This window comes from Bombina bombina, chromosome 8 (assembly GCF_027579735.1).
Source record: "Bombina bombina isolate aBomBom1 chromosome 8, aBomBom1.pri, whole genome shotgun sequence".
Classification (NCBI taxonomy): Eukaryota; Metazoa; Chordata; class Amphibia; order Anura; family Bombinatoridae; genus Bombina; species Bombina bombina.
The window spans coordinates 29,030,753-29,054,116 of record NC_069506.1 but is presented as its reverse complement, the minus strand read 5'-3'; the positions used below and the strand labels follow the sequence as shown (position 1 = coordinate 29,054,116).

The following is a 23,364-nucleotide window of genomic DNA, read 5'->3' as shown; positions in this document are numbered from 1 at the left end:
AGTACAAGACTTGAATCTCAGTAATGAAAGATGTACTGACTTTTGTTGCATTGAGTTCCTACTGTGGGGCCGGTATTTTTAATATAGCAAATCTAAACGGTTCGTTTTTCATTTTACATAAGAGCAAATACCCTACTGTAAAACTTGCAATTACTGTAAGGTGATACCATTTTTGAATCATTTGACATTTAAGTGACGTTGCACAGGGTGTACTCACTTCTGTTGTGTGTGTAATAAATATATATATGATAACCTTCTGCATATGCCGTACATTATTAAATTCCCACAGTACTTAAGTCTGTTCCCATGTTCAACCACCCTTTCTCATAAACTATAATATATTGGTGGATATTAGATGCCCTTATGTTCCATGTTTTGGTTGTGTTATTTCGTTAAATTTTAACCATTTTAATGCCAGGGAGGGCTTAAAACAAAACCTTTTTATGTTGTTGCATTCTGTGTTACTTTAAAGGGACAGTAGACACCTTGACATTTTGATATAAAATGTTTAGTTATGCGTAATTAAAGAACCATTAAATGCAGTCAGATTTCATAATTAACAAGTGCATAATAAAAAGACAATACAATAACACTATGAATTTCAAATAAGCAGTAGATTTTTTTTCTTCTTTCTGATAAATGTATCTTTTTTACCCATTGCCGGCCCCCTGTATCATGTGATAGCCATCAGCCAATCACAGACTAGTATACGTATACACTGAACTTGTGCACATGCTCAGTAAGAGCTTGGGCCTCAGAAGGTGTGCTTATAAAAATGCTGAGCAAAATTTGCGAGTAAATTGGAAAGTCTTTTAAAACTGCATGCTCGATGTAAATCATGAAAGTTTAATTTCTACTTTAGTGTCCCTTTCTTCTGTTATGTGTGATCAGTCCACGGGTCATCATTACTTCTGGGATATAACTCCTCCCCAACAGGAAATGCAAGAGGATTCACCCAGCAGAGCTGCATATAGCTCCTCCCCTCTACGTCAGTCCCAGTCATTCTCTTGCACCCAACGACTAGATAGGATGTGTGAGAGGACTATGGTGATTATACTTAGTTTTTATGACTTCAATCAAAAGTTTGTTATTTTAAAATAGCACCGGAGCGTGTTATTACTTCTCTGGCAGAGTTTGAGGAAGAATCTGTCAGAGTTTTTTACTATGATTTTAACCGGAGTAGTTAAGATCATATTGCTGTTCTCGGCCATCTGAGGGAGGTAAAGGCTTCAGATCAGGGGACAGCGGGCAGATGAATCTGCATTGAGGTATGTAGCAGTTTTTATTTTCTGAATGGAATTGATGAGAAAATCCTGCCATACCGTTAAAATGACATGTATGTATACACTTCAGTATTCTGGGGATGGTATTTCACCGGAACTACTCTGTTAAAGGTCACTAATCCTTTTTAATAACTATTTATCATGTTAAACGTTTTTGCTGGAATGTAGAATCGTTTACATTGCTGAGGTACTGTGTGAATAAATATTTGGGCATTATTTTCCACTTGGCAGTTTTTTTGCTTTAATTGTGACAGTTTCGTTTCTCTTCACTGCTGTGTGGGAGAGGGAGGGGCCGTTTTTGGCGCTCTTTGCTACGCATCAAAAAATACCAGTCAGTTACTTTTATATTTCCTGCATGATCCGGTTCATCTCTGATAGATCTCAGGGGTCTTCAAACTTCTTTGAAGGGAGGTAAATTCTCTCAGCAGAGCTGTGAGAATTCTTATAGTGACTGTGAATAAAAACGTTGCTTTGTATTTTTTATCAAATTTAATTATTGTTATTTTACTAATGGGAACAAACCTTTGCTAAAAGTTTTGTTGTTTTAAAGTTTGATGCTATAACTGTTTTTCAGTTCATTATTTCAACTGTCATTTAATCGTTAGTACCTCTTTGAGGCACAGTACGTTTTTTGCTAAAAAAGATTATAACCAAGTTGTAAGTTTTTTGCTAGTGTGTTAAACATGTCTGACTCAGAGGAAGATATCTGTGTCATTTGTTCCAATGCCAAGGTGGAGCCCAATAGAAATTTATGTACTAACTGTATTGATGCTACTTTAAATAAAAGTCAATCTGTACAATGTGAACAAATTTCACCAAACAGCGAGGGGAGAGTTATGCCGACTAACTCGCCTCACGCGGCAGTACCTGCATCTCCCGCCCGGGAGGTGCGTGATATTTTGGCGCCTAGTACATCTGGGCGGCCATTACAGATAACATTACAAGATATGGCTACTGTTATGACTGAAGTTTTGTCTAAATTACCAGAACTAAGAGGCAAGCGTGATCACTCTGGGGTGAGAACAGAGTGCGCTGACAATGCTAGGGCCATGTCTGATACTGCGTCACAGCTCGCAGAGCATGAGGACGGAGAGCTTCATTCTGTGGGTGACGGTTCTGATCCAAACAGATTGGACTCAGATATTTCAAATTTTAAATTTAAATTGGAGAACCTCCGTGTATTACTAGGGGAGGTCTTAGCAGCTCTCAACGATTGTAACACCGTTGCAATACCAGAGAAACTGTGTAGGTTGGATAAATACTTTGCGGTACCGGCGAGTACTGACGTTTTTCCTATACCTAAGAGACTAACTGAAATTGTTACTAAGGAGTGGGATAGACCCGGTGTGCCGTTCTCACCCCCTCCAATATTTAGAAAGATGTTTCCAATAGACGCCACCACTCGGGACTTATGGCAAACGGTCCCCAAGGTGGAGGGAGCAGTTTCTACTTTAGCTAAGCGTACCACTATCCCGGTGGAGGATAGCTGTGCTTTCTCAGATCCAATGGATAAAAAATTAGAGGGTTACCTTAAGAAAATGTTTGTTCAACAAGGTTTTATATTACAACCCCTTGCATGTATCGCGCCGATTACGGCTGCGGCAGCATTTTGGATTGAGTCGCTTGAAGAGAACCTTAGTTCATCTACGCTAGACGACATTACGGACAGGCTTAGAGTCCTTAAACTAGCTAATTCCTTCATTTCGGAGGCCGTAGTACATTTAACCAAACTTACGGCTAAGAACTCAGGATTCGCCATACAGGCACGTAGGGCGCTGTGGCTAAAATCCTGGTCAGCTGATGTTACTTCTAAGTCCAAATTACTTAATATACCTTTCAAGGGGCAGTCTTTATTTGGGCCCGGTTTGAAAGAGATTATCGCTGACATTACAGGAGGTAAGGGCCACGCCCTACCTCAAGACAAAGCTAAGGCTAGACAGTCTAATTTTCGTCCCTTTCGGAACTTCAAAACAGGAGCAGCATCAACCTCCACTGCACCAAAACAGGAAGGAGCTGTTGCTCGTTACAGGCAAGGCTGGAAGCCTAACCAGTCCTGGAACAAGAGCAAGCAGGCCAGGAAACCTGCTGCTGCCCCAAAGACAGCATGAACCGAGAGCCCCCGATCCGGGACCGGATCTAGTGGGGGGCAGACTCTCTCTCTTCGCCCAGGCCTGGGCAAGAGATGTTCAGGATCCCTGGGCACTAGAGATCATATCTCAGGGATACCTTCTAGACTTCAAATTATCTCCCCCAAGAGGGAGATTTCATCTGTCAAGGTTGTCAACAAACCAGATAAAGAAAGAAGCGTTTCTACGCTGCGTACAAGATCTGTTAATAATGGGAGTGATCCATCCGGTTCCGCGGTCGGAACAAGGACAAGGGTTCTACTCAAACCTGTTTGTGGTTCCCAAAAAAGAGGGAACTTTCAGGCCAATCTTAGATTTAAAGATTCTAAACAAATTCCTAAGAGTTCCATCGTTCAAAATGGAAACTATTCGGACAATCTTACCCATGATCCAAGAGGGTCAGTACATGACCACAGTGGATTTAAAGGATGCTTACCTTCACATACCGATCCACAAAGATCATCACCGGTATCTAAGGTTTGCCTTCTTAGACAGGCACTACCAGTTTGTAGCTCTTCCATTCGGATTGGCTACGGCTCCAAGAATCTTCACAAAGGTTCTGGGTGCCCTTCTGGCGGTACTAAGACCGCGAGGGATTTCGGTAGCTCCATACCTAGACGACATTCTAATACAAGCTTCAAGCTTTCAAACTGCCAAGTCTCATACAGAGTTAGTTCTGGCATTTCTAAGGTCGCATGGATGGAAAGTGAACGAAAAGAAGAGTTCTCTTTTTCCTCTCACAAGAGTTCCATTCTTGGGGACTCTTATAGATTCTGTAGAAATGAAGATTTACCTGACAGAGGACAGGTTAACAAAGCTTCAAAATGCATGCCGTGTCCTTCATTCCATTCAACACCCGTCAGTAGCTCAATGCATGGAGGTGATCGGCTTAATGGTAGCGGCAATGGACATAGTACCTTTTGCACGCCTACACCTCAGACCTCTGCAATTATGCATGCTAAGTCAGTGGAATGGGGATTACTCAGATTTGTCCCCTACTCTGAATCTGAATCAAGAGACCAGAAATTCTCTTCTATGGTGGCTTCATCGGCCACACCTGTCCAGGGGGATGCCATTCAGCAGGCCAGACTGGACAATTGTAACAACAGACGCCAGCCTACTAGGTTGGGGCGCTGTCTGGAATTCTCTGAAGGCTCAGGGACTATGGAATCAGGAGGAGAGTCTCCTTCCAATAAACATTCTGGAATTGAGGGCAGTTCTCAATGCCCTTCTAGCTTGGCCCCAATTAACAACTCGGGGGTTCATCAGGTTTCAGTCGGACAACATCACGACTGTAGCTTACATCAACCATCAGGGAGGGACAAGAAGCTCCCTAGCAATGGTGGAAGTATCAAAGATAATTCGCTGGGCAGAGTCTCACTCTTGCCACCTGTCAGCAATCCACATCCCGGGAGTGGAGAACTGGGAGGCGGATTTCTTGAGTCGCCAGACTTTTCATCCGGGGGAGTGGGAACTTCATCCGGAGGTCTTTGCCCAAATACTTCGACGTTGGGGCAAACCAGAGATAGATCTCATGGCGTCTCGCCAGAACGCCAAACTTCCTCGCTACGGGTCCAGATCCAGGGATCCGGGAGCGGTTCTGATAGATGCTTTGACAGCACCTTGGAACTTCGGGATGGCTTATGTGTTTCCACCCTTTCCGCTGCTTCCTCGATTGATTGCCAAAATCAAGCAGGAGAGAGCATCAGTGATTCTAATAGCGCCTGCATGGCCACGCAGGACTTGGTATGCAGATCTAGTGGACATGTCTTCCTGTCCGCCTTGGTCTCTACCTCTAAGACAGGACCTTCTGATACAGGGTCCATTCAAACATCAAAATCTAACTTCTCTGAAGCTGACTGCTTGGAAATTGAACGTTTGATTTTATCAAAACGTGGTTTTTCTGAGTCGGTTATTAATACCCTGATACAGGCTAGGAAGCCTGTTACCAGAAAGATTTACCATAAAATATGGCGTAAATACCTATACTGGTGCGAATCCAAACATTACTCCTGGAGTAAGGTTAGGATCTCTAGGATATTGTCTTTTCTACAAGAAGGGTTAGAAAAGGGTTTATCAGCTAGTTCATTAAAGGGACAGATTTCAGCTCTGTCCATCCTGTTACACAGGCGTCTGTCAGAAAATCCAGACGTCCAGGCTTTTTGTCAGGCTTTAGCTAGGATCAAGCCTGTGTTTAAAGCTGTTGCTCCGCCATGGAGTTTAAACTTAGTTCTTAACGTTTTACAGGGTGTTCCATTTGAACCCCTTCATTCCATTGATATAAAATTGTTATCTTGGAAAGTTCTGTTTTTAATGGCTATTTCCTCGGCTCGAAGAGTCTCTGAGTTATCAGCCTTACATTGTGATTCTCCTTATCTGATTTTTCACTCAGACAAGGTAGTTCTGCGTACTAAACCTGGGTTCTTACCTAAGGTGGTCACTAACAGGAATATCAATCAAGAGATTGTTGTTCCATCCTTGTGTCCAAATCCTTCTTCAAAGAAGGAACGTCTTCTACACAATCTGGATGTAGTTCGTGCCCTCAAGTTCTACTTGCAGGCAACTAAAGATTTTCGCCAAACTTCTTCCCTGTTTGTCGTTTATTCTGGACAGAGGAGAGGTCAAAAAGCTTCTGCTACCTCTCTCTCTTTTTGGCTTCGTAGCATAATACGTTTAGCCTATGAGACTGCTGGTCAGCAGCCTCCTGAAAGAATTACAGCTCACTCCACTAGAGCTGTGGCTTCCACTTGGGCCTTTAAGAATGAGGCCTCTGTTGAACAGATTTGCAAGGCTGCAACTTGGTCTTCGCTTCATACTTTTTCCAAATTTTACAAATTTGACACTTTTGCTTCTTCGGAGGCTATTTTTGGGAGAAAGGTTCTTCAGGCAGTGGTTCCTTCTATATAATGAGCCTGCCTATCCCTCCCGTCATCCGTGTACTTTTGCTTTGGTATTGGTATCCCAGAAGTAATGATGACCCGTGGACTGATCACACATAACAGAAGAAAACATAATTTATGCTTACCTGATAAATTCCTTTCTTCTGTTGTGTGATCAGTCCACGGCCCGCCCTGTTTTAAGGCAGGTAAATATCTTTTAAATTATACTCCAGTCACCACTTCACCCTTGGTTACTCCTTTCTCGTTGATTCTTGGTCGAATGACTGGGACTGACGTAGAGGGGAGGAGCTATATGCAGCTCTGCTGGGTGAATCCTCTTGCATTTCCTGTTGGGGAGGAGTTATATCCCAGAAGTAATGATGACCCGTGGACTGATCACACAACAGAAGAAAGGAATTTATCAGGTAAGCATAAATTATGTTTTTTAAAGACCTTTACATTATATTTCCTTTGTTTATTTTTACCCTGTTTCATGCAAAGTAGCTCTGAGCATTGAGCAATTTTTAATTCTCAGACCTTGGAATGCACCCATCTGACTTCTGAAGCCCAACCCTGCTACATATCCGTCCCTATATGGCTTTATCAGATGACAACTGAAAAACAATTCACTTTAAACTAACTTTATGACCTTGGCTAGCTTTATGTATCTGCAAGTCCCAGATTAGCTCCTTCATATAAGCCAAATAGTGGGTGGAGTTTGGCTACTGCTACTACTTCAAACCAAGCCCCAAAGTTTAGGAGAATACTGACGTATGCCTACTCCAGCTTGCTTCTGTTTGTGTAAAGGGTCTTTTCATATGCAAAGGAAGGGAGAGGGACTGATTTTTCCCACTTGCAGTGGGTGTTCCAGTAACCTTTTAAACAGAGCTAAACTGGAAGCATTCTAAGTACGTTTTTTTTTTTAAAACGGTTTTATACTGGATTTTTATATCGGTATCTCTGCATATTATTCTTTTATAGTAGTGTCTATTACATGCAGTTATATGAAAATTGGTGTATACTGTCCCTTTAATTACAAGGTGTTTACTGTCCCTTTTAAAGGGACAAAGAACTATGACCGTTTCATTTTTTTTCTGTTATGTCCATTTAACGATTAGATTGTTAGCCCCTCAGCACACATTCATATAAAATTGTGTGCCTATATTACCCATATTCCGTTTATATATCAATGTTCTATTTTTCAACATCATAACAAGAAATTATTTTAACAACCTTGTAGATGCTGACAATGATGAAAGGATTACAGATGAAGGCGTGAAGCACAATACGTGGGGCTCTTCATCTGGGGAGAATAATGACCCCGGGCTGGAGGTTCCTTCTGGTCAAGAAAAACTGAAAGACCCTATTGTCCAGCAAGAACAAAGTCCAGTCTGCGAACTGGCGCAGGGAGAGGAGAGACCACTGAATACATCATCTTCCCCAGGGCATCCTGACAAGGAACCATCTCTGCAAGAACACGAGGCAAAGAATGAAGACACAGATGATGATGATGATGATGATGATAGGCTAGAAAATGGAGAGAGCATTGATGAGAGAGATTCAACGTCCAATGACTCCCAGAACACTTCGGAGGATGTCCAGCAGCTGAACTCGGGAAACGCAGTCTATGGAGACCGGACAGAGTCCCGAGCCTATAGCTCAACCACTCACAAATGTAAGGTGAGCAAGTGTGCTCAAACATCACTCTGGAGATGGTTTTCCTGCAGGAATCTTTGTAATTTTGGAATCTTAACTCTGCAGAGTTTATTTGTCTTTTAACATATCTGTCGTGCATTGTACCCAAGATTTGTTAACCTGGTGTCTACTTTGTGATATCTGATTACTACTCTTTTTAATTCTGTACCTGTCCCTATAGCAGGGCTCAACAAATCTGGGGGCCAGGGAGCCACTGTCTCCTAGAATTTTACCCCTGGCTCCTAACTTTTTTTTGTGGTTATTCTCAATATATAGCTATACACACACCACTGTCTGGCTCATAAAAGTATGTCTGGCTCCTACATTTTAAACAGTTTTTTCAACCCCTGCCCTATAGTGATGTTATGGTGGAGAACCTCTCTTTGGGTTTCCGCTGCCAAGTATGTAACTTGCCCTATCACTTAAGCTTTTTGTGCATGTTGTTCCCCTTTTGTAATACTTATGTTAGGACTATCAGGGTCAGGCTGTCGATGACTAACAAATGTATCCTCCTTCAGTACTGCGGAAAGGAGTTTACACACACTGGCAACTTCACAAGGCATATCCGCATCCACACGGGGGAGAAACCCTTCTCATGTCAAGTGTGTAACAAAGCCTTCTCAGATCCGGCTGCCTGTAAAGCTCATGAGAAGACACACAGGTGATAAACTATCTTATTTACTTAGCTCTTAGCGTATCAATATAACATAAAGCTGCTTCTGATTTATATTTTATATTGGAACTAAATGTTTTTGCAACCTTGATACAGAGTTAACTGTTTGTGTTTTGTTGTAGCCCACTGAAGCCATACAGCTGTGAAGAGTGTGGGAAGAGTTATCGCCTAATCAGTCTCCTGAATTTGCACAAGAAACGCCACACGGGAGAGGCTAGATATCGCTGTGAGGACTGTGGCAAGCTCTTTACCACTTCAGGCAACCTCAAGAGGCATCAGTTGGTTCACAGCGGGGAAAAGCCTTATCAGTGTGAGTACTGTGGCCGCCCATTCTCTGACCCAACCTCCAAGATGCGTCACCTGGAGACCCACGACACCAACAAGGAACACAAGTGCCCTTCATGTGACAAAAAATTTAATCAGGTGAGGGGGGGGGACCATGATTAGAGAGAGAGACAGAGAGCGAGAGATATAATCAGTCAAAGATGGAGCGAGAGACTGTGTGGTTGCCAACTGATTTAATTATGTTTAATGGATTTAGGGTTTTTATTATAACTTATAAGTTTATAGCATTTTAGTTTTCTACGATGTGATTAAAATTGCACACATATATTGATTATTTTTTTTCTTTAAATAGTTGATTGCAAATTAGCATTTTGATCAGAAATGTTGTAGCTATTTATAAAACTACTTTTGAGTATTTATAATCTAATGCCAATAGTTGATTTGTGTGTACTTCCAGTTCCATTTGGAAACATTTTGATCTTGATGGATTCTAATTTTCTTTTGATGGCGTTTTTTATTATATTTAATTTGGTTAATTTTAAAGAGAGTCAAAAATAAACTTACATGATTCAGATGTGCTCCGTTCTCTTGTTGGAAAAAGAATACACACATATCCTACATTAGAGGGAGCTAGTTTCTAATTGGAGCCTGCACACATTTGTCTCTTGTGATTGGCTAATTAGATGTGTTCAGAAGTGCTATGCTGTTCCTTCAGCAAAGGATAACAAGAGAATGAAGCAGATTTGATAATAGAAGTAAATTGGAAAGTTGTTTAAAATTGTATGTTCTATCCAAACCATGAAAGAAAATTTGGGGGTTTCCTGACCCTTTTAACTACAAAATATCTTTAATGTTACTAAAAAATGTTTATAAAGCTCATTTTACCACATCATCATTAACTATTCTTATAGCTGAATACTTACATTTTAAAATTTATCTTTTTTTTTTTTTTTTAAATCTTAATTGCCTTTTACGATTTGTAGATTTTAAATGTATTTTAAGATTTATAGATTGGATGTATCTCCTAAGAGATGCATGGCGTCCAGTTAGGATATTTTGGTCAGTGTATTAGGTGCGGTGTTGGAGAGATTCATGTTTTAACAACGTAATGGACTCTGCAGCTGTAATAGTCGCACGGGTTTACTTTTAATTTAAAGGAAATATATGATGCTTGGAATTAACGAAAACCGTTTACAGCTTAACGGAGGTGCTACAAATGCATTTTGAGGTGCATAGAATCCCTATAAAACTGCTGAGGACAAGAAAGAATCAAATCTTAAATACGTTGCAAACTTATTTCTAAAAATACCTAGTTACACACAAGAAGTAACCATCCGTCACATGTACCATATGCGATAGCAAAAAGGACAATTTATGTGTATTAGGCGCAAGATGAGGGATCCTACCGAAGGGAGAGTTCTGTCCTTATTAAGTGCATTTTACAACTGCAGTAATTGATAGGGCAAAAAAAAGAAGTTGAAAGCATCCCCAGAATTAATTTATTGGATCAACAAAAATGAACTGAACTTGATATCGGGTCACATTTGTGACTACCTATAGTAATCAATATTCTCAGGTTTCTGATCTCGTTAGGAGACATTTTTCAAATTTGCTGGCTGATGAGAAATTGAATAGCCAAAAAGGGTTGTAAGTTTTCATACAGAAGAAGCGTCACTATAGGGAATATATTATTGCCTACCAAACTCCATATGTTAGTTCATAGGAGATCATGGCTAGTGTGCAAGGGAACATACAGGGCATGCGTATTGCAAGGAATGTGATTATATAAGGGTTTCTGAAACATTTGCATTGTTTTGGACAGATAATCTTTTCCCGACCTCACATTGCATCAGTTCTACACAATGTCATTTCCTGTGTTTAACTGTAGGCTGCAATATGTAGGTCTCACCACAATGGAGATGAAATTAGGGAGCATCTGAGTAATATTAGTTGTGACAGGGAATGCTCAGCTTTGGCCAAACATTGTATTTACTTTCATAAAAAAGATGTCAGGGCCTTTAAAGGGACATGAAACCCAAAATATTTATTTGGTGAATCAGATAGAGAATACAATTTCTCCAACATAGGTGTGTCCGGTCCACGGCGTCATCCTTACTTGTGGGATATTCTCCTCCCCAACAGGAAATGGCAAAGAGCCCAGCAAAGCTGGTCACATGATCCCTCCTAGGCTCCGCCTACCCCAGTCATTCTCTTTGCCGTTGTACAGGCAACATCTCCACGGAGATGGCTTAGAGTTTTTTAGTGTTTAACTGTAGTTTTTCATTATTCAATCAAGAGTTTGTTATTTTCAAATAGTGCTGGTACGTACTATTTACTCAGAAACAGAAAAGAGATGAAGAATTCTGTTTGTATGAGGAAAATGATTTTAGCAACCGTAACTAAAATCCATGGCTGTTCCACACAGGACTGTTGAGAGCATTAACTTCAGTTGGGGGAACAGTTTGCAGTCCTTGCTGCTTGAGGTATGACACATTCTAACAAGACGATGTAATGCTGGAAGCTGTCATTTTCCCTATGGGATCCGGTAAGCCATGTTTATTACGATTGTAAATAAGGGCTTCACAAGGGCTTATTTAGACTGTAGACATTTTTTGGGCTAAATCGATTGATATTAACACTTATTTAGCCTTGAGGAATCATTTATTCTGGGTATTTTGATATAATAATATCGGCAGGCACTGTTTTAGACACCTTATTCTTTAGGGGCTTTCCCAAAGCATAGGCAGAGTCTCATTTTCGCGCCGGTGTTGCGCACTTATTTTTGAGAGGCATGGCATGCAGTCGCATGTGAGAGGAGCTCTGATACTTATAAAAGACTTCTGAAGGCATCATTTGGTATCGTATTCCCCTTGGGTTTGGTTGGGTCTCAGCAAAGCAGATACCAGGGACTGTAAAGGGGTTAAAGCTTAAAACGGCTCCGGTTCCGTTATTTTAAGGGTTAAAGCTTCCAAATTTGGTGTGCAATATTTTCAAGGCTTTAAGACACTGTGGTGAAAGTTTGGTGAATTTTGAACAATTCCTTCATGTTTTTTCGCAATTGCAGTAATAAAGTGTGTTCAGTTTAAAATTTAAAGTGACAGTAACGGTTTTATTTCAAAACGTTTTTTGTACTTTCTTATCAAGTTTATGCCTGTTTAACATGTCTGAACTACCAGATAGACTGTGTTCTGAATGTGGGGAAGCCAGAATTCCTATTCATTTAAATAAATGTGATTTATGTGATAATGACAATGATGCCCAAGATGATTCCTCAAGTGAGGGGAGTAAGCATGGTACTGCATCATTCCCTCCTTCGTCTACACGAGTCTTGCCCACTCAGGAGGCCCCTAGTACATCTAGCGCGCCAATACTCCTTACTATGCAACAATTAACGGCTGTAATGGATAATTCTGTCAAAAACATTTTAGCCAAAATGAACCCTTGTCAGCGTAAGCGTGGCTGCTCTGTTTTAGTTACTGAAGAGCATGACGACGCTGATATTAATATCTCTGAAGGGCCCCTAACCCAATCTGAGGGGGCCAGGGAGGTTTTGTCTGAGGGAGAAATTACTGATTTAGGGAATATTTCTCAGCAGGCTGAATCTGATGTGATTACTTTTAAATTTAAATTGGAACATCTCCGCATTTTGCTTAAGGAGGTATTATCCACTCTGGATGATTGTGAAAATTTGGTCATCCCAGAGAAACTATGTAAAATGGACAAGTTCCTAGAGGTGCCGGGGCTCCCAGAAGCTTTTCCTATACCCAAGCGGGTGGCGGACATTGTTAATAAAGAATGGGAAAGGCCCGGTATTCCTTTCGTCCCTCCCCCCATATTTAAAAAATTGTTTCCTATGGTCGACCCCAGAAAGGACTTATGGCAGTCAGTCCCCAAGGTCGAGGGAGCGGTTTCTACTTTAAACAAACGCACCACTATTCCCATAGAGGATAGTTGTGCTTTCAAAGATCCTATGGATAAAAAATTAGAAGGTTTGCTTAAAAAGATGTTTGTTCAGCAGGGTTACCTTCTACAACCCATTTCATGCATTGTCCCTGTCACTACAGCCGCATATTTCTGGTTTGATGAACTGATTAAGGTGCTCGATAGTGACTCGCCTCCTTATGAGGAGATTATGGACAGAGTCAATGCTCTCAAATTGGCTAATTCTTTCACTCTAGACGCCTCTTTGCAATTGGCTAAGTTAGCGGCTAAGAACTCTGGGTTTGCTATTGTGGCGCGCAGAGCGCTTTGGTTGAAATCTTGGTCGGCTGATGCGTCTTCCAAGAACAAGCTACTAAACATTCCTTTCAAGGGGAAAACGCTGTTTGGTCCTGACTTGAAAGAGATTATCTCTGATATCACTGGGGGTAAGGGCCATGCCCTTCCTCAGGATCGGCCTTTCAAGGCAAAAAATAGACCTAATTTTCGTCCCTTTCGTAAAAACGGACCAGCCCAAGGTGCTACGTCCTCTAAGCAAGAAGGTAATACTTCTCAGGCCAAGCCAGCTTGGAGACCAATGCAAGGCTGGAACAAGGGAAAGCAGGCAAAGAAACCTGCCACTGCTACCAAGACAGCATGAAATATCGGCCCCCGATCCGGGACCGGATCTGGTGGGGGGCAGACTCTCTCTCTTCGCTCAGGCTTGGGCAAGAGATGTTCTGGATCCTTGGGCGCTAGAAATAGTCTCCCAGGGTTATCTTCTGGAATTCAAGGGACTTCCCCCAAGGGGAAGGTTCCACAGGTCTCAGTTGTCTTCAGACCACATAAAAAGACAGGCGTTCTTACTTTGCGTAGAAGACCTGTTAAAAATGGGAGTGATTCATCCTGTTCCATTGAGAGAACAAGGGATGGGGTTCTACTCCAATCTGTTCATAGTTCCCAAAAAAGAGGGAACATTCAGACCAATCCTAGATCTCAAGATCTTAAACAAATTTCTCAAGGTCCCATCTTTCAAGATGGAAACCATTCGAACTATCCTTCCTTCCATCCAGGAAGGTCAATTCATGACCACGGTGGATTTAAAGGATGCGTATCTACATATTCCTATCCACAAGGAACATCATCGGTTCCTAAGGTTTGCATTCCTGGACAAACATTACCAGTTCGTGGCGCTTCCTTTCGGATTAGCCACTGCTCCAAGGATTTTCACAAAGGTACTAGGGTCCCTTCTAGCTGTGCTAAGACCAAGGGGCATTGCTGTAGTACCTTACCTGGACGACATTCTGATTCAAGCGTCGTCCCTCCCTCGAGCAAAGGCTCACACGGACATCGTCCTGGCCTTTCTCAGATCGCACGGCTGGAAAGTGAACGTGGAAAAGAGTTCTCTATCCCCGTCAACAAGGGTTCCCTTCTTGGGAACAATTATAGACTCCTCAGAAATGAGGATTTTTCTAACAGAGGCCAGAAAGACAAAGCTCCTGGACTCTTGTCGAATACTTCATTCCGTTCCCCTTCCTTCCGTAGCTCAGTGCATGGAAGTGATCGGGTTGATGGTAGCGGCAATGGACATAGCTCCTTTTGCGCGCATTCATCTAAGACCGTTACAACTGTGCATGCTCAGTCAGTGGAATGGGGACTATACAGACTTGTCTCCAAAGATACAAGTAAATCAGAGGACCAGAGACTCACTCCGTTGGTGGCTGTCCCTGGACAACCTGTCACGAGGGATGACATTCCACAGACCAGAGTGGGTCATTGTCACGACCGACGCCAGTCTGATGGGCTGGGGCGCGGTCTGGGGATCCCTGAAAGCTCAGGGTCTTTGGTCTCGGGAAGAATCTCTTCTACCGATAAATATTCTGGAACTGAGAGCGATATTCAATGCTCTCAAGGCTTGGCCTCAGCTAGCGAGGACCAAGTTCATACGGTTTCAATCAGACAACATGACGACTGTTGCGTACATCAACCATCAGGGGGGAACAAGGAGTTCCCTAGCGATGGAAGAAGTGACCAAGATCATTCTATGGGCGGAGTCTCACTCCTGCCACCTGTCTGCTATCCACATCCCGGGAGTGGAAAATTGGGAAGCGGATTTTCTGAGTCGTCAGACATTGCATCCGGGGGAGTGGGAACTCCATCCGGAAATCTTTGCCCAAGTCACTCAACTTTGGGGCATTCCAGACATGGATCTGATGGCCTCTCGTCAGAACTTCAAAGTTCCTTGCTACGGGTCCAGATCCAGGGATCCCAAGGCGGCTCTAGTGGATGCACTAGTAGCACCTTGGACCTTCAAACTAGCTTATGTGTTCCCGCCGTTTCCTCTCATCCCCAGGCTGGTAGCCAGGATCAATCAGGAGAGGGCGTCGGTGATCTTGATAGCTCCTGCGTGGCCACGCAGGACTTGGTATGCAGATCTGGTGAATATGTCATCGGCTCCACCTTGGAAGCTACCTTTGAGACGAGACCTTCTTGTTCAGGGTCCGTTCGAACATCCGAATCTGGTTTCACTCCAGCTGACTGCTTGGAGATTGAACGCTTGACTTTATCGAAGCGAGGTTTCTCAGATTCTGTTATCGATACTCTTGTTCAGGCCAGAAAGCCTGTAACTAGAAAGATTTACCACAAAATTTGGAAAAAATATATCTGTTGGTGTGAATCTAAAGGATTCCCTTGGGACAAGGTTAAGATTCCTAGGATTCTATCCTTCCTTCAAGAAGGATTGGAAAAAGGATTATCGGCAAGTTCCCTGAAGGGACAGATTTCTGCCTTGTCGGTGTTACTTCACAAAAAACTGGCAGCTGTGCCAGATGTTCAAGCCTTTGTTCAGGCTCTGGTTAGAATCAAGCCTGTTTACAAACCTTTGACTCCTCCTTGGAGTCTCAATTTAGTTCTTTCAGTTCTTCAGGGGGTTCCGTTTGAACCCTTACATTCCGTTAATATTAAGTTATTATCTTGGAAAGTTTTGTTTTTAGTTGCAATTTCTTCTGCTAGAAGAGTTTCAGAATTATCTGCTCTGCAGTGTTCTCCTCCTTATCTGGTGTTCCATGCAGATAAGGTGGTTTTACGTACTAAGCCTGGTTTTCTTCCAAAAGTTGTTTCTAACAAAAACATTAACCAGGAGATTATCGTACCTTCTCTGTGTCCGAAACCAGTTTCAAAGAAGGAACGCTTGTTGCACAATTTGGATGTTGTTCGCGCTCTAAAATTCTATTTAGATGCTACAAAGGATTTTAGACAAACATCTTCCCTGTTTGTTGTTTATTCAGGTAAAAGGAGAGGTCAAAAAGCAACTTCTACCTCTCTCTCTTTTTGGATTAAAAGCATCATCAGATTGGCTTACGAGACTGCCGGACGGCAGCCTCCCGAAAGAATCACGGCTCATTCCACTAGGGCTGTGGCTTCCACATGGGCCTTCAAGAACGAGGCTTCTGTTGATCAGATATGTAGGGCAGCGACTTGGTCTTCACTGCACACTTTTACCAAATTTTACAAGTTTGATACTTTTGCTTCTTCTGAGGCTATTTTTGGGAGAAAGGTTTTGCAAGCCGTGGTGCCTTCCATTTAGGTGACCTGATTTGCTCCCTCCCTTCATCCGTGTCCTAAAGCTTTGGTATTGGTTCCCACAAGTAAGGATGACGCCGTGGACCGGACACACCTATGTTGGAGAAAACAGAATTTATGTTTACCTGATAAATTTCTTTCTCCAACGGTGTGTCCGGTCCACGGCCCGCCCTGGTTTTTTAATCAGGTCTGATAATTTATTTTCTTTAACTACAGTCACCACGGTACCATATGGTTTCTCCTATGCTATTATTCCTCCTTAACGTCGGTCGAATGACTGGGGTAGGCGGAGCCTAGGAGGGATCATGTGACCAGCTTTGCTGGGCTCTTTGCCATTTCCTGTTGGGGAGGAGAATATCCCACAAGTAAGGATGACGCCGTGGACCGGACACACCGTTGGAGAAAGAAATTTATCAGGTAAACATAAATTCTGTTTTTAAACAACTTTTCAATTTACTTCTATTATTTAATTTGCTTCCTTCTATTGCTATCCTTTGCTGAAATGTTTATCTAGGAAAGCTCAGGAGCAGCAAAGAACCTAGGTTCTAGCTGCTGATTGGTGGCTGCATATATACAACAACTGTCATTGGCTCACCCATGTGTTTAGTAAGAAACCAGTTCTGCATTACTGCTCCTTCAACAAATGAAGCAAATTTGATAATAGAAGTAAACTGGAAAGTTGCTTAGAAATTGCTGCTCTATCTGAATCATGAAATAAAAAAATTGAGTTTCATATCCCTTTAAGCGGCAGGCAATTGAACATGTTCCTATTCCACGGCGAGGAGAGAGAACAAAAATAATGAAGTTGTAGAGGAGTATTTTGGATATTGAAATGGCAAACTAGAGTACCACAGGGTTTCAATTCAGAATACCATTTAATAAACTATTGGGAGTAAGATGGATATTTTTTTTCAGATGGATTGTTTTCCTGAGCTTTGTTACGATACAAACTCAGTTTGGTGTAATTTGTATCTTTTGTATTGTTACAGGAGCTGTGTATATTGTATCTTGACACACGCAGCATTCTAACAATTATATTGATATGGTTATCTTGTATTATTAATATACATATTAATGCTTTATTTACATCATAGCAAGATGATAGTTGGATTGTGTTATTTTTCATTATCGTTATCAATACCAGTTTGGTAACTTTCTTTTTAGATACATTCTACTGTCTAATATTAGATTTAACAAAAGAGAAGTTCCTAATTTCCCTAGTGATTGTATAAGCTAATCGATATGTTTTCAATGGTTTTATGGATTTAAATTTCGGTGGTGCCCAAGAGGAGACTATGATTACGGCTAAACCCGAAACACGCCAGTCGTCATTAGGGTGCCTACCTTTTTATAAGCAGCACACGTCAGACTTGTTTTTTTTAACTTTGTATTTAAAAAAAAAAAAAAATATTTTATTAATACTGATTGAGTCGGTCTGGAACATTTCTTTGGGCTCATGAAAAAGTTATCTAATTTTACATAAAAAATGGTCTCTACATCTTTTGGCCACTTGAGATGGTACTTCTTTATTATCGCACACCCCTTTAAAAGGATGTGGTAGTCATTAAGCCAGAGAGCTTAGAATCTTTGTATTGTTTTCTGTCTCAGATAAATGGTTAGGTATGTTGCTGTACTAAATTGTCTGTATGACTTTTGGTATGTTGCATTTATATAATATAGTTTTGTTCTTTCTTTTTAACTATGTTGTTGTTGTTGTTGTTGTTTGGACAGCCAGGGAACCTCAAAGCACATCTAAAGATTCACAGGGCTGACGGTCCTTTGAAATGCAGAGAATGCGGCAAGCAGTTTACAACCTCAGGTAACAGCAGCTTAGCTCACCTTGCCCCACGCATTTCACCTTAGATCTAGTTTGATGTTTGTTATCACAACTGCTATTAATTTGATGTCTGTTCCATGTATAGGAGATCTACCCCTTATAAGATTTCACTGCAGGGCACAGTCTGTTCTAGCTTTCTCTGAAATTCTCCTGCCTTCACTACAATGTTCTTGAAATTACTCGCTGCATCTCTTGTAGGAAACCTCAAACGGCATCTTCGTATTCACAGTGGGGAGAAGCCGTATGTTTGCGTGCATTGTAAGAGGCAGTTTGCAGACCCTGGTGCATTGCAACGACATGTCCGGACCCACACAGGTAACAAGGGCCTTACTTGCATCCATGTTTTGAGTGGGTGTCTACCGGGTATTGCTTATCTAGGAAGCCAGAAAGATAATTTTAATTACTAATAAGGGACAGTGCACACCAATTTCCATATAACTGCATGTAACAGACCCTATTTTAAAGAAGAATATACACAGATAGTGATAAAAAAAATCCAGTATAAAACCTTTTAAAAATGTACTTAGAAGCTCCCAGTTTAGCACTGTTGATGAGGTTAGTCTGGGACACCCAGTGAAAGGGTCTGGCAAAGCAGGAAGAGCAGACACTCCCCTCCATATGAAAAGACAGATTACACAAACAAGAATATGTAGACTTCAGTCTACATCTGATAATTTGGGGCTTGGTTAGGAGTCTGAAAATCAGCACCGTAATATTAAAAAATAAAAAAAAATAAGCAAAACTATCGATCGTTACAAAAACACTCCCAGATGGTCTGTATAAATGTATCATCTACAAAACATTTATGCAAAGAAAAATCTAGTGTACAATGTCCCTTTAAAGAAACCAGCTTTCGTTTTATATCATGCAGATGAGCCCTTCAGTACATGCCTGCCGTGCAGCGTTATAAATGCATCATAAAAACAACTGAATTGATTTCTATTATCTGTTCTGTCGACTGTATTAAAACAGATTTTTTTTAAAAACATTTTTAGAATTTTTTGGTTTAATACACAGAGCATTTCCTGTTTGCCAATACTGAACTAATTTGCATATAGCAAAATAAATCAAATAATTATCTGGAATTGTTAAAAAAAAAAATTTCTGTTTTGTACAAATTATCAACCCTAATTGTTCTGCGATGCTATCTCCTTTTTATGGTTATTATTCTATTTGTATTATTATTATTTTGTGTATGTTTCTTGTTTCCACCTCTTATTTTTTTTATCGTATTTTCTGTTGCTTGGTTTTTTTGTTTCATATTTTTCTTTCTCGCTGTTTTTCTTCTGTCTTAAGGGGAGAAGCCTTGCCTGTGTATGATATGTGGGAAGGCGTTCACCCAGGCAAGTTCACTAATCGCCCATGTTCGGCAGCACACGGGGGAGAAGCCCTATGTCTGTGAACGCTGTGGGAAAAGGTGGGTTACATTCTTTCACTTATGCACTAGTTAGGAAAGTCAAGATTTACACAAAAGACAGAAAATTCCTCTAGTTAAAGGGACAGTAAACACCAGAATTTTTGTTGTTTAAAAAGGTAGATAATCCCTTTATTACCCATTCCCCAATTTTGCACAACCAACACTGTTATAATAATACACTTTTTACGTCTGTGATTATCTTGTATCTAAGCCTCTGCAAACTGCCCACTTATTTCAGTTCTTTTGACAGACATCCATTTTTAGCCAATCAGTGCTGACTCCTAGGAGCTTCACGTGCCTGAGCTCAATTTTATCTATATGAAACACATGAACTAACGCCCTCTAGTGGTGAAAAACTGTCAAAATGCTTTCAGATTAGAGGCAGTCTCCAAGGTCAAAGAAATTAGCACATGAACCTCCTAGATTTAGCTTTCAACTAAGAATACCAAGAGAACAAAGCAAAATTGGTAATAAAAGTAAAATGGAAAGTTTTTTAAAATTACATGCCCTATTTAAATCATGAAAGATTTTTTTTTTTACTTTACTGTCCCTTTAAGTTGTTTGATTTTTCTCTCCATATTTCCATCCTCCCCCCCCCCCCCCCCCCCCCCCCCAAAATTTGTTGGTGACATAATTTTACAAATTATTTTGCATTTGACATCACATGGGCAGGCCCACTCCTGAACCAATCACATTAACATGCACTTGTTTGTGTGACTTTTGTATTCAAATTCAGTTGTTTTTGGATGATTTGTAAGAAGTGACTCAGGGATCAGACCTCATTTTACCTATGCTGTCTTATCAGGTTTGTCCAGTCTAGTCAGCTTGCTAATCACATCCGTCACCATGACAATATCCGACCACACAAATGTAGTGTATGCAACAAGGCTTTTGTGAACGTGGGAGACCTCACCAAGCATGTAATCATTCATACAGGTGAGTGACACTTCTTAGGGAGGGTGACCGCCTACTTTTGTATAGTTTCACTAATATTAGGCTAAGAAGACTTCCTACTAAGTTAATGTTTTGTTAATCAGGGGAGAAACCATTCCTATGTGACAAGTGTGGCCGCGGTTTTAACCGCGTGGACAATCTACGCTCTCATGTAAAGACTGTGCACCAGGGCAAGGCTGGAATGAAAGTCCTGGAGAGGGAAGATGAAGAAATGGATGAAGATGAGGTCAACATTGTGACAGTGGCTCCCGAGGAAATGGCCACATTAGCCGCAGGACTAACAGCAACAGCTGTCACTGAGCTCACAGGTTAGTCTGACACTTCATTTTCTTTCTATCACCAAGTCCCTTAGGATATGCGTTTTTTCATTTTTATATTATTATTACAAAATTTAGCAAGACTGACAGAGGTTTCATGTAGGTGGGTCATCCCCAAGACCCCTCTACTTGTCATAAATGCCCTAGCTCTATTTTCCCCAGTATATGTTTCCCATGCATTGCCCAGAGCTAATCCTGTTGCCGTTTCTCACCCTTACAGTGGTTCCTGTGACAGCCGATGAGACTGAAGCACTTAAAGCAGAGATCACAAAAGCTGTAAAACAGGTGCAGGAAGCAGGTAAGTGTCCCAGGATTTCCATAAACGGTTAATATAATCACTTTCATTTGGGTATTGAATATGATTCGTATGTCCTTCTCTAGTCTAGCCTTAGCAGTTTAACCCCTCAGCTGCCGAGTGTGCCAAAACATTGCTTTAAAATATGTTGCTGGACAGTTTCACTTGCACATAAGGTTCACAAAGCAGCCATTACAAGTGTCAGATTTTTGTTGTGTGCATAAAGGAATAGTACAGTTACTTACAGTCCTCTTTCATTCTCAAACAGATCCCAACACCCAGATCCTGTATGCCTGCGATTCTTGTGGGGACAAGTTCCTGGATGCCAGCAGCCTTGCTCAGCATGTCCGGATGCACACAGCACAGGCTCTAGTTATGTTCCAAGCAGATACAGACTTTTATCAGCAGTATGGAGCTCCAACAACGTGGCATGCTGAGCAGGTCATACAATCCAATGAACTTCTCTTTCGCGCTCGTGATGGAACAGAAGAGCAGCCACAGGTTATGGAATGTGAAAGCGCAGTGGAGTAAGCAGGACTCAGTGTTGGACTATTTGGCAACCAGGAAGCTTTAGGAGAGCTCATCTCCAGAGGCTCACTGATAACCTCTACAGCAGGAGACTGCATGTAGTGAAACATCTTCAACCAGACTAATGTAAAAATGTATCTGTAATGCGATGTTGGCCTGTACCAGAGCCCGTATGCATTAAATAAATCCTATTTTTTAAAAATTTGTGCTAAGGGTTGTTATGGGATGACTGAATAACATAATTTATGTAAGAACTTACCTGATTAATTTCTTTCATATTGGCAAGAGTCCATGAGCTAGTGACATATGGGATATACAATCCTACCAGGAGGGGCAAAGTTTCCCAAACCTCAAAATGCCTATAAATACCCCCCTCACCACACCCACAATTCAGTTTAACGAATAGCCAAGAAGTGGGGTGATAAAGAAAGGAGTAAAAAGCATCAACAAAGGAATTTGGAAATAATTGTGCTTTATACAAAAAAATCATAACCACAATAAAAAAGGGGGTGGGCCTCATGGACTCTTGCCAATATGAAAGAAATGAATTTATCAGGTAAGTTCTTACATAAATTATGTTTTCTTTCATGTAATTGGCAAGAGTCCATGAGCTAGTGACGTATGGGATAGCAATACTCAAGATGTGGAACTCCACGCAAGAGTCACTAGAGAGGGAGGGAATAAAATAAAAATAGCCATTTTCCGCTGAAAAAATTAATCCACAACCCAAAATATAAGTTAATTCTCATAAATGTGAGGAAAAAACTTAAATCAAAAGCAGAAAAATCAAACGAACAGCTGCCTGAAGAACTTTTCTACCAAAAACTGCTTCCGAAGAAGCAAATACATCAAAATGGTAGAATTTAGTAAATGTATGCAAAGAAGACCAAGTAGCAGCTTTGCAAATCTGATCAACTGAAGCTTCATTCTTAAAAGCCCAGGAAGTGGAAACTGATCTAGTAGAATGAGCTGTAATTCTCTGAGGCAGGGCTTGACCCGACTCCAAATAGGCTTGATGAATCAAAAGTTTTAACCACAAGGCCAAGGAAACGGCAGAAGCCTTCTGACCTTTCCTGGAACCAGAAAAGATAACAAATAGACTAGAAGTCTTCCTGAAATCTTTAGTAGCTTCAACATAATATTTCAAAGCTCTCACCACATCCAAAGAATGTAAAGATCTCTCTCTTCTTAGGATTAGAACACAAGGAAGGAACAACAATTTCTCTATTAATGTTGTTAGAATTTACAACCTTAGGTAAGAATTTAAATGAAGTCCACAAAACTGCCTTATCCTGATGAAAAATCAGAAAAGGAGATTCTCAAGAGACAGCGGATAATTCAGAAACTCTTCTAGCAGAAGAGATGGCCAAAAGAAATAAAACTTTACAAGAAAGTAGTTTCATGTCCAAAGAATGCATAGGCTCAAACGGAGGAGCCTGTAAAGCCTTAAAAACTAAATTAAGACTCCAAGGAGGAGAGATTGATTTAATGACAGGCTTGATACGAACCAAAGCCTGCACAAAACAATGAATATCCGGAAGTTTAGCAATCCTTTCTGTGAAATAAAACAGAGCA

The 23,364-nt window shown here is 41.1% G+C and overlaps 1 protein-coding gene across 1 annotated transcript in view; it reads left to right on the top strand.

Moving 5' to 3' along the window:
• Positions 1 to 21,991, top strand: part of ZBTB17 (zinc finger and BTB domain containing 17) — a 53,494-nt gene extending 31,503 nt beyond the window's left edge. The window contains exons 6-15 of the mRNA XM_053690249.1: positions 7,529 to 7,968; positions 8,502 to 8,644; positions 8,779 to 9,079; positions 18,173 to 18,260; positions 18,477 to 18,593; positions 19,575 to 19,695; positions 20,501 to 20,631; positions 20,733 to 20,957; positions 21,187 to 21,264; positions 21,530 to 21,991. Of these exons, the coding sequence (XP_053546224.1) occupies positions 7,529 to 7,968; positions 8,502 to 8,644; positions 8,779 to 9,079; positions 18,173 to 18,260; positions 18,477 to 18,593; positions 19,575 to 19,695; positions 20,501 to 20,631; positions 20,733 to 20,957; positions 21,187 to 21,264; positions 21,530 to 21,792 (1,907 nt within the window). The 3' untranslated portion in view covers positions 21,793 to 21,991. The remainder of the gene's footprint in view (positions 1 to 7,528; positions 7,969 to 8,501; positions 8,645 to 8,778; positions 9,080 to 18,172; positions 18,261 to 18,476; positions 18,594 to 19,574; positions 19,696 to 20,500; positions 20,632 to 20,732; positions 20,958 to 21,186; positions 21,265 to 21,529) is intronic.
• Positions 21,992 to 23,364: the final 1,373 nt, after the last annotated feature.